Below are 11,915 nucleotides of genomic sequence, written 5' to 3' on the forward strand. Positions count from 1 at the left end.
ATGTAAAATAATGAAAATATCATGTTTTCGATGTATTCTTCGTTTGGAGAATATTCGCAGAAATATTCTGGTTCCCCGATTCTAAATTCTGGAGAAACATGTAACACCAGCCGTACGCTTTCCCCCACTACGTTTTTCTTCTCCCACTTCCGAAACCACTTTGCGCACGTCGAGCTTTTTCCCGCGCGTGTGGCGCCATCCCGCCAGGTTGCCGCGCGGCATTAACCAGCCGCGAGCGCTCGTTCCTCGTGTTCTACGTTCTCTTCTTCTTCTTCCGCTTCTTCGTCTCCTCTCCTCTTCCTACATCCATTCACGACTAACCCTCTATTCTATCTCTTTCCTCGCTCACTCGTGCTTTCCTGTCTTCTATCCTGGTCACTGGAACATACAGAGGTAAAGGTTGCCGGACACAAAACCCATTTAGCGAAGCATCGCAGTGATTCGAACAGAAGGTAGTGCATACACCCACACCAAAGCTCCGTGCCGGGTTTCGGGGTGATTGTAACGGCGTGCGTCATATACGTCGAAATCCGAAGAACGCACGGTTTTACTCCGATTCGACGGTACTCCTCTCAGTGCAAGCAAAACGACGACGGGGTGGTGGGTGGTCGCGAGGTAGATCCTTCCGCCCAGAGGAAAAGAGATCGCAGTGTAACGTGCGCGATGCCGTCGACGGTGCGATGCTTCGAGACCCGAGCGAGTCTCCGATCGAGGCAATACTCGAAATCCTGATCCTGATCCTGACCCTAATGAGGCCTTATCAGCACTATCTCAATAATTCTCAATAATTCTCAATATCTCGAAAACTCCTTCCGAAATCCAAATCTTCCGTCCTAAAGTGTCAAGTTCAGTGGGTTCTGTCGCCCCTCTCACGGTAAGAGAGAGACGAAAGCTAGGGAGAAGGATCTTCTACTTGGAACTGAAACTGAATCAAGCAGCCACCCTCATGCACCATGCAAATGATCTTGGTGGCTGGCGGGTGAGTCCATAGTTTAACCACCTTGGAGAATTTTCTTTCTGGCTATGATCCCACCCCTAGAAGGCGGAGCGCATGCAATGCATGCCACCTTTTTTTACTTCGGATAACACGTGGTGCGAGATAGTACTAGTGTGTAGGATGAGGGCCTGGATGATCGATGTCATGAATATGTTGCCAGAAAGCGTCTACGTTACCAAGTCTCTGATACGGTCTGATGCGTGAATTTAGAGATGAGGATTATTCATATCTTGACGTTCGGAGGAACAGTGTGAGAATAATTGAAATCGAGCTTTATTTCGGTCTGAGTGAATAAAGCGAAATTACGGATTTCAAGTTTAGCTCGACCTGGTCAATAATACCGCAGACTCTCGTTAAATCAAGGTTGCCAGCGGTTTCTTGATTTATGAAAAGTAATAAGACGAGATCAATTATTCACGATAATTAAGCCTCGTCATTTATTTTATTTGGAGCGTGGAAAATAGTGAAAAGTTTCTCATTACCAAGGCAACTCATACACATTTATGAGCTATATTTTAGTATTGATAGCATTGAATAAATTGATCATTTATTATTTATGTTTACCGGACATTATTTCATTTACATTTGTAGAGCTTTTTAAGCCTTATTTTCTGTAGTTGTTCTTCTTTCTGCTAGTGAAAAATATTTTTAAATTGATATTCGTATGTAACATTAACTCTGGATCAGCAAGAAAGTGCAGATGTGACTTCTACTTGAAATATTATTACTTTCAAAAAAAAGTATCGTTCCACTTATTAGAATCTGAGACTATGACTGTGGAAAGCGGGTGCAGTTTATCAAATTCCAGGCTTATTTTTCTCGGATTTCTAGATCGTTTCACCAGAATTATGTGGTATGTCTATTTCGAGAAAAAAATATATCAATATTAAGACTTTAATATATTTTAATAATTATTTATAGGACGATGATCTGTTAATTTATTATGTTCTTTTTTTCACCGCCGTACTGGTCGCAAATTGAAAAATCGTATTATTGAAGCATTCGTCTAAAATGAACGCCTTATAGTACTTTAAAATCGAGGTAATAACATTCTAAATATGAAAGTATCCAGATACTAAGCTTTGTTGTCTTGATGTTAGACCTTAATATTTATATATCTTCGATCCATAGTTAAACATCCTGATCTCAGTATCCATAATTCTTAGTATTCGTATCTCTTCCCTGATTGTTACACGAAAATTATTATATGTCTGGATCCGGTAAGCTGTCTCAAGGTTAATGGGTTAAGGTCACCAAAACTTTTACGAGACGCTTGAAAAACTCGGCAAGGATGTTTGTTAAAAACCTTGAAGGGTCCTTATTGCAAATTCCTAAAAGACCTTATATGGGTTACATGGATATATGTCCCGAGAGTTACGAGTTTCTAGGTCGGCGTGGGAATTCCAATAGAAACATGGGAATGTTCATTTGAGTAGGATACATTGCATCGTATTATGGGAGTAGTTTCATTTCTATATTTTAAATCTATAGTCAAATGGAAAATATTCTTTGAATAATAAGAATGCATCAATTGCATTCATGTTAGTATTAGGATTGGTATTAGTTAAAGAGTGAAAGGAGTTTCAAAGCTAATAAATACACTTAATCTAGCATAACAGCACTCATCAGCGTATAATCAAGCTAAGCGTTGCTTAACTTCGGTGAAGTAATATTATTAGACAATCTTCAATATTAAGTGCTTAAAATTGGACAAATTGTACCACTTTTAATTAATTGAGTTTATATTTACCAATTGGATGAAAAAAATGTTATTTTGTGCGTTTTCGTACATATTATTCTCGCACAGTCTACTGGATTGAAGCACTTTGTGGAAAATTTAGAGACATGGAAGTCTTTACCTTCGAGGTACTGAAACGTTTTTGGTCAAATTGATTTAGATATGAATATTTTGAAGCTAATTTTATATAAAGAAGTGATCTATTCTGGATTCATATTCAACATAGTTTAGGTCTGAGGGTTTTCATGTTATATTAAAAATTATTCAATGGAAACTGACAAAAAGTTAAAAAATGGCATTCCATTGTTTGATGTCCAAAGTATGCAATATTTTAATTTTCTCTTTCGGTACATTTTGTCATCAACGTAATTTCCAGGATATAAATTAGAAAAAATGAAATGAATTACCGAAAATGGTAGGGTGATTTTTGAGACCGGTGGAGGTTAGTATTTAAATAATTACAGAAAAAATTTAGTTTCAATGGTTATGATTTGCTAAAATTGAATCTGAATTTAAAGAATTAAATTAATATTGCTATAATATATTTTTAATTGTCATAATTGAACTCGAGTTGCTATAACTAAATTCCATTGTATATTATTCAATATAAATTAATTCAATATTTAATTATCATTGAATATAGTTCATTTATATTTGTAAGTTCTAATTGACATTAAATTCACTTGCTTACAGTTAGAATTCAGTTAATTTAATTAGTGTTGGGTGAATACACTTCGAAGTCAGTTAAAATTTACCCGGATTCAATGGGGATCTTGAATTTCGCGAATTTATAATAAGTGATAAAATTACATTTAAATTGACACCATTAAGTTTCAAGTTACTAGAATTTAGTTGAATTGATTAAATGAATTTCAGAAAATGATAGGGTGATTTTTGTAACCGGCGGAGGTTAGTATCATCTCCATATCTACCCCCCCCCCCCCCCCCCCCCCCCCCCCCCACGGAAGCGTGGAAAGGCCAACTTGTGTGAGATAAATTGCGCTATAATTTCTTTGGCATTTCAAGGAATTCGAGGCTAATTCCAACAAACAAGATTAGGAACTCCTCTTTTCGGGAGAGAAAAATATGCGAGAATAAAACATTAAAATCCGTCAAAATATTAAGGAAAAGAATACACATCGGTTTGTTTAATGCTCTTCGTGACGGTTAAACTTTTAATGCAATATTGCCTTCTGCGCGGTTAATAATGTTACATCACTGTAATTTTAAATCCATATAATTTTCTTATTTCAAATGTAATGTATAGTTCCCATAAATAAACGTTGTTTTATTTGAAACTTTTAAGTCTACAAATTTAAAATTGTTAAATAACACACAATTATTTATTCAATACCTATCAAACGCCACTCAAAGAAAACCTAACTCTGTATTAATTCTTGATTATAAAACACTTTTTCGTTGTGAATATATTGATGTTAAAAAAAAATAAAAGACCTCTCCAATTAGATTGCCAAATTTTTCTTATTCATTTTATAAGTTGAAGATTCTACCTTATTTGATATTAGATGCTTATAAAATGTTAATGAGAAAGATGTATGCAGAAGGATTATTTTTCTCCTCGTATCCATCCTCCTAATTGTATAACAATAAAATTTGAAACTGAATTTCAAAAGTCCATGTCCGTCATTTGCTAATAAAGATGGAAATTAGTGATCGTTAATAATTATTGTTCACAAATGTCAGTAGTATATATTCTCAGCACCGGAGAATTTCAGCGAAATTATCAGAAGCTTGCAACACAATTAGTAATTAATTTTCATAAAATGAAGTTTGAATACGTTTTCGTGTTTCCGTTTTGCAAATCGAAATTATGATTCATTCCTACAATATTTTGAATATTTTTATCCAAGAGTTTAAAAGTAAAGCAGTATTGCCAATTTTTATTTCCTGTGCATTCTAATAGTTTATTAGGTTTGAGACTTAAAGGCTTACATACTATTTCACAACGAGAAAACTTACAACTTGAAACTACGTAAAACGATAAACGTCAATCAAATACTTCTTATATCACTAAAATCAATCGATGATCAGCTGCTCTTCGCAAATCAAAGGTTATGTACTTTGTAATTTATTTCTATAGCTATTATATGTTTTTATGAACCTTTTTTTATTTCGTTTTTGTGTAGAGTCAGCTTTATAAACTGTAAAATTCCCTGAATCTTAGTGAAATTTATGAGCAATTTTATTCGAAAGTATAAAACAGAGCGAGTAAATTATTTTATCAGAATGTTTACAAATTTCCTAGTTCATTCAATGTTTTTTTAAATAATGTAGTTTCTGAGTAATGGCAGGGGTATTTATAAATATTTATACTTTTAGTAATATATTATAAATCTAATTACATTTTTACAAAGACAATAAATTATTCTTTGAAATTTTTGTTTTCTACCATTCATAAAAATATAGAACGACAAAAGCATTCCTTAGTGCTTTTTCTTTAATTTTATAAAATTTCAACTTGATGTCTCATTTCGCATATGGTCAAGTTATTTGAAAAAAATGTCTATAATGTAGTAACCGGGTAAGTACGACATGGCCTTAAATTCATGTTTTAAAAAATTAACTAAGCATAAACTTACTAAATTATTTAATTACGACACCTTTTCACATGACGGGATTTTGCTCAGATGTAAAATTGTAATTAAATCCAACAATAACTCTAAACAAAACTTTTTGTAAGCGAACTGATACCATAAATGTAAACCACCACTGCCTTTAGTTCGAAACACTCGTTCAGTAAATGTTCGCTTCAGAACTCAATAAAATGTTCTGACCAAACGTTGAATACTCCATCAGCGTGAAATTATATTAACGATAAAATATTCATTTTCTAAAATTTAAAGAAATGGGTGAAAATTTATATTTCAATTTTACATTAAAGGCAAATATTTTCTCTTTTACATTTGGATTTTTCAAGATATCTCTCGACGGAATTTAAGCTACCGTTGAATGATAAAAGAACAATAATACTCAGCATGTCACTCTCGCCTTTGTAAGGGAGTCTTGCAATAAATGTATACTTTTGAGTATGATTCAAAGACCATTATTTGACAGAGGAATCGAAAGGAATACGAGATCTCAGAATTTAAATGGCGGGTCAGGGTCGTCCCGCTCTTATTTTTTTCTAAAGAGAAAAGAATTTTTCTCCTGAATAATCTTGAATACTTTAGGCCAGATAACCGAAATCCTTTTTCATTTTATACAAAACGTTCTTCACGTCAATAAAAGATGATCTGTGTTAAATGAAGTATGTGAAGCAAACTCTTAAAATAGAACTTCCTCTCTCGTCAAATTTTGCTCAACATTTTCCCCGTCAATAAGATTTTTTTACGATCGAGTACGTGATTGTTCTTTTTTGCGTATCTCATTTACTCAAAAGTAATTCTGACTTAACAAAGTTCTTTTGGGCGTCGAATTCTAACCAGGATCAATGTTGATATACTTAAATTCTCCAGGTTAAAAATGTAAAATTTAGGTTTAAAGACTACTACTGAGAACTTGAAAACCCTCTATTTTATGGATGCTTGAAACTGTAAAACGATCAAAAGATTCAGGTATGTGCAATGTTTCGATTCTTTGCGCTTTATGCAAATTTGATTGATTGAATTTTCTTAATAACAACAATCTGGCGTCAAAAATAACTTCATGTCCGGGCTAAATAAAAATATATTGAAAAAAGATTTCAAACTGATACATATATTTTGTAAGATATTCAATAATGTGATTATTTTAGATATGAAAAGAAGGGTATCATGTTACATCCTATGCAAATCGGATTAACGTCACTCATTTTTGAAACGAACTTATTGTGCTATAATTTAATTATTGTTAGAAACCATTAGACACCGTTTACTGATCAAATTAAAAAAGATAACTGCTAAAACTCTGTTATAAAAAAAACGAGATATTGCATTATCTTCCAGTGGGTAGGTAACTCCTAGAGTTATCCTATATACGTCTTTTGTCCTCGTCCGTTATAAAATAAGATTTATGTTCTCTAATATTTTTTTTAAATATCACATCTACTACCAAAAGCTCGATGATGCATGTAAACTGAGAAGATTCATATTGATCCATTTACCTCAGTGAGATTTCATACGATCAAGCTATAATTTTTCTACATGTTCATAAAAATGAATGATCCCGTGATTCAATTTTATATTTAAAAAGCCAAACGATTGCACAATGTATGAAGGGTGGGCGCTCTACAAAGGTATCTTTAGTTAATGGTTACTATGAATCTTTCGTAAATAAATTGAGACTCAGATAAATCCACGACAGTTTATGCTAAAAACGCATATTTTTTCTTGATACTCAATTTCATGTCAATTGTTGCATAAGAAGACTTGATTACCCGTGTGGAAAAATGTTCTGGCGCTGGCCTGGCCCAGACCAGACCGCCAGGTTTCCAGCCCTGGTGCTAACCAGATGGTCTGGCCTGGGCCTGGCGAAAAGTGTAATGTTTTTTCTGGCTCGCCCCAGGCCAGAACGTCTGGTCAGCCGCTAGTTATGAGCTGGTAAGCCGCGAGTTATTGGCTCGTCAGCCACTAGTTAATGGTTGATCGATTAATGTTTTATCGTTGACAATCATATAGTCCATGTTTAGAGGATACGCTTTGAGGATACGCTCAAAAAGAAAAACATGGTTTCCTAGAAAAATATATAAAATACATGTTTGATATAATCAGTAAAAATTTAAATTTTGCGTCAAAAATATACTGCCATCAATTAAATCAATAAATTAAATTATCGGTTCTAATACTTATTCTTTTACAATAGATGAAAAGTAGGTTTGTGCTTACTATTGTATCGCTGATCAGCGCCAGGCTTGAACCAGATCACACTGTCAAGATGATAAGAAAGAAAGTCGTGTTTTCATAGTTTGAATTTCTTATTTTCCATTATTTTAGGCACCCTGTAACTTTCTCAAAATACATTTTTTTTAAACTTGGTGATGAGATTTTTTTTCTTGGCTCGCTGATCAGCGCCAGGCCTCGGCCAGACCAGACTCTCAAGATGATAAGAAAGAAATTCGTGTTTTCATAGTTTGAATTTCTTATTTTCTATCATTTTAGACACTCAGTAACGTTTTCAAAGTAAGTGAAAAAAATTTGGTGATGGAACTTAAGATTTTTTTCTATTGGCTCGCTGATCAGCGCCAGACCTGGGCCAGGCCAGACTGTCAAGGTGATAGAAAAAAGGCTTGTTTTTGTACTTTGAATTTCTAATTTTCCATTATTTTAGACACCCTGTAATATTTCAAACTTCCAGACCTTCCAGACTAGACGGTCTAGATAAAGTCAAACCTGAGCTAGACTGGCGTCAGACCAGAGCCAGATCAGTTTTTCCAGCCTAGACCGTCTAGATAAATCCAGACGTGGGCCAGACCTATAACCAGACTGCCCGGACATTTTTCCACACGGGTAGTAACCGTGTTTCTTATAATAAACTTTTTTAAAGATATTAAACAAAGAAATTAAAGGCTTGACTTCGTTATTCTTCTAGAAGGTTTGGTATATAAATCACTTTGACAAGAATTTACATTATATGAAGATATAAGAATGACAACTGGGCAAGGAACATATGTGGTTGGCAGTTTGTTTCATCAAAACTTATGTATTCAAGTTGCCAATTTTAGATGGCCGTTATTCACTTGTCGTTCTCATCCCTTCATATATTGTGTTTTACGTTTTAAGGTTCTAACAGGTTTTACTGTTTTTGAAATTAATTCAATAAAGCAATTAATAGCAGGTATTATTATTCTTTTATTCGCTTGAAAGTCAATAGAGAAAAATATAATTTTTGACCTGAAATGTGTGAAAAATAATCTCTTTAAATTTAAATGTATGTATATATGTTAATATTATTCTTCTTTTAGTTTTTTACGTAATTTTATTTGATAGATGCATAAATGTTGAATTCTAATATGGTCAGGTAATTAAGGGCATGGAAGTTGAATCTTACAATTTCACAAAGAATACGTAGAATTCAGATATTTAAATTTTAATAGTATTTTAAGTCCTATTTTGGGAAAGCTATACAAAATGTAATAATAACCCAATTTAGAATATCCTCGTGTAACTTTCGGACGAGGAAGACATAAGGAAATCCGCAAAAATTTTCAAATTTCTCGAAGATTAATTCTTTGGCTCGCGGATTTACTCAAGGAATTCGAAAATTCTCCTGGAAAAATTCTCGTTTTTTCCTCATCCGAAAATAACACTACGCTTTCCTTGACGATGTTTTCAATAGACAATCTTTGACTCCTTGATGAGATATTGCAATTAGTTTATTGCAAATTATTTGTATAGTACATTTATCATATAAATTTTATTAATTGTATTTAAGAATGTGAATTTAATTTAATAAAAGAGAAGATAAATAGGGTTTCGAAGAGAAATTGAGATTATCTTTTTAGACTATAGCTGGTTACATATATAAGTAAAGTGTCGGCTGAAGAAATACACCCAATTATTCGACTGTTGTTAAACAATATTCACTGTTATCTAATCCACATAAATAAAATGCTAACATTTATATTAAACCGAATATTCTTCTTCGAACACGAAACTCGATTTAGAGGTTTGCTGTCTTAAAAACAATTAATTCGTTTGGCATCAGGGCCGTTTTCCTAAATTGGAACTGGGTGGTGTTGCAATACTTAAACCAGTCCGGCTCACGCCTGGGCCATGGATTTCCAATCGGGCCCCGAAGATATTAAACCGATCAGGGTAAGATCGGTAATCGGGAAAATATATGGTGCTATCTGCACGGTTTTTTGTTGGCCTGGTGGTATTCTATAGCTAGTTTGTCCTACTTTTAATATTGTGCTGTGCAGGAAAACTATCTTTTGTCATTTCGTCTAATTTTTTTTACAGAAAATCTTCGTGAAAAGGTGGTCAATGTTCAGAGAAGTGTATCCATGTATTGGAAAATGTAAATTAGTTAATATTTTAATAAAAAAATATAAGCTTCTTTCATTCTTTTCATAAAGACTGAGTCTAGTTTCACTGAAAATCAGTGAGCATAGACGAAATAATTTCGGTGAGCCGACCGAAACTAGAAAGGGCGGCTTGATTAACTGAATTCGGTCAGCGCAGCCGACATATATTTGATGTTCGTAAACATTATATTATGAACCAGATTTCGGATTCCTCGCATTCTTTTTAAGTCGGAACACTAATATAAGATTTCTAAGTAATGAGCGATTTCTCCTCCATCGTTACTCCATTGCAGTCTCATGATAGTAAAATTTTTTTTTTGAAAACTACAACCTCTAACCAAATAGTTCTTTTTCTGCATGTGGCAGATTTATTCTTTGAAAGAAAAGCTCACAAGTTCTTACATTACAAAAAAATCTTCAATTATTTATAAGGACATTTAATATTGGATATACGTAATATTCATTTTTATCATCATCTTTTATATTTCTACGATTCAAATTTCTGAATTTTTGTAATTTTAAATCTTTAAAGTATTCAATTTTCCAAATTATAATTATGCAGTTTAAATAGGTAATTCTAAAATAGCTTCACTTCCAAGGCCTCAAATAAAAAATAATACTCAGTTGATAAAGCTTGAATTTAAGAAAGGTTTTTTTAATATTAAGTTAGCCTCAGAAAAGCTGTGATCACGCAGTAGTGTTCCCGTCCACTTTATAGGGCTGTACGTTTAGATTTGACCACGTTATGAACGTACATACCCAGGTGCGAATTTTCCATTGGGCCATAGTGGGGCCAACTTTCTCGGAGTTGGGCTAACTTTGCCAACCAGACATTGGCCAATATACCGAAATGTTAACTATGGCCCAACTCTGTTTGCCGACTATTGGCTACCATGTTTGGCCCAACCATGACTACTAGAAGTCGGCCCAACAGCGAAATTATAACTTTGGCCCGACCATGTTAGCCGACTATTGGCACAATATCCATTGCCAAAATCGGGCCAACTATGGCAATTACAAAATCTGCCCGCCTCGCGGGAACATTCACATCGCGCGCTACGCGCGCGGCTCGCTTCGCTCGCAAGTTTGAGCGCGCCTAGGGCGCGCGACGGTTGAATCTCGCGCTTCGCGCTCGAACATAACTACACCTCGCGCTTCGCGCTCGGATATTTATTCTTTGCATTTGGAATGCTTGAAAAAAACTTGATCAAAAAGGTCTCTTTTAGATGGCAGTATTTATATGCGTCAACACAAACGTCAAACAAACAGGTTTTGTTGAATTTTTTCTCGTAATTTTCGTCGTTTTTCCACACATTTTTTTTTATTTTACTTTTTTCAACGTTATTTTTCACGAATAAAACAAAAAGTACGCGTCCTATCAATAAGTGATTCTTAACGAAATTGTAGATCTGTTTTGGGATAACCATTTTTGTTAAATCATCTTATTTTGTATCCTACATAGTTATTCCACAAAATGGAATTTTTTATTTTCCATTTTTTGTGCAATCAAAATTTGAATTTTCGATTTTTGAAGAAAATCCAAAAATTGGTTATGATAATCTTTCAGGGCTTCCAAAAATAAATGTTTTTCTTCTCTTGACTTTTTTTCATATCGTGCGTTTTTCGGCTTCAAATTTTGATTTTCGGTTGATTCAAAAAATTTTGAAAACGCTATAACTCTGAGAATTTTCTTTTTATCGAAAAAAGTCATTAGGATAAATTGTTTGTTCTTTTCAATACTATAAATATCCGTACATAGAATTTTCAAATTCAGAAAAATGAGGTCTCAAAAAATATTTAAATACGCTCACTTTTTGAATTTTTAAAAAATGGCTGTTTAACGAACTCGTCCTTTCTTTTAGGACCTAGAAAAAGTTTGCCAAAGATGGATTTGATTCGTTCATTTTTTCGAGAGTTATCGTGTTTACGGATGGACGGCCGGACGGACGGACAGCCAGACAGGCGCCATCGTGAAAACCTGATTTTCGGATTCAGGGGGTCTCGAAACGTGGAGATCCGTTGAAAAAGTGCGATGTCAAATTTCCGACAATTCTAATACTTTCTCAATCATAAATGATGAGAATGTAAAAAATCTGAAATATAACCGACAGCTGTGCATGGCCATCTGCAAATTTCTTTGAACCATTCTATACAAAATATTGCTACACTAATAATAATATATCCAATAAGATTTCAGATTTTAAAAAATCAATATA

General features: G+C 33.8%; 1 protein-coding gene across 2 annotated transcripts in view; it reads left to right on the forward strand.

Annotated features, from left to right (window-relative positions):
* Positions 1 to 535: 535 nt before the first annotated feature.
* Positions 536 to 11,915, forward strand: part of LOC117177293 (potassium voltage-gated channel protein Shaker) — a 547,777-nt gene continuing 536,397 nt past the window's right edge. For both annotated transcript variants that reach the window (XM_033367887.1, XM_033367888.1), the window contains exon 1: positions 536 to 979. In XM_033367887.1, the coding sequence (XP_033223778.1) occupies positions 954 to 979 (26 nt within the window). In that variant the 5' untranslated portion in view covers positions 536 to 953. The remainder of the gene's footprint in view (positions 980 to 11,915) is intronic.

The sequence above is a fragment of the Belonocnema kinseyi genome, chromosome 7 (assembly GCF_010883055.1).
Source record: "Belonocnema kinseyi isolate 2016_QV_RU_SX_M_011 chromosome 7, B_treatae_v1, whole genome shotgun sequence".
Classification (NCBI taxonomy): Eukaryota; Metazoa; Arthropoda; class Insecta; order Hymenoptera; family Cynipidae; genus Belonocnema; species Belonocnema kinseyi.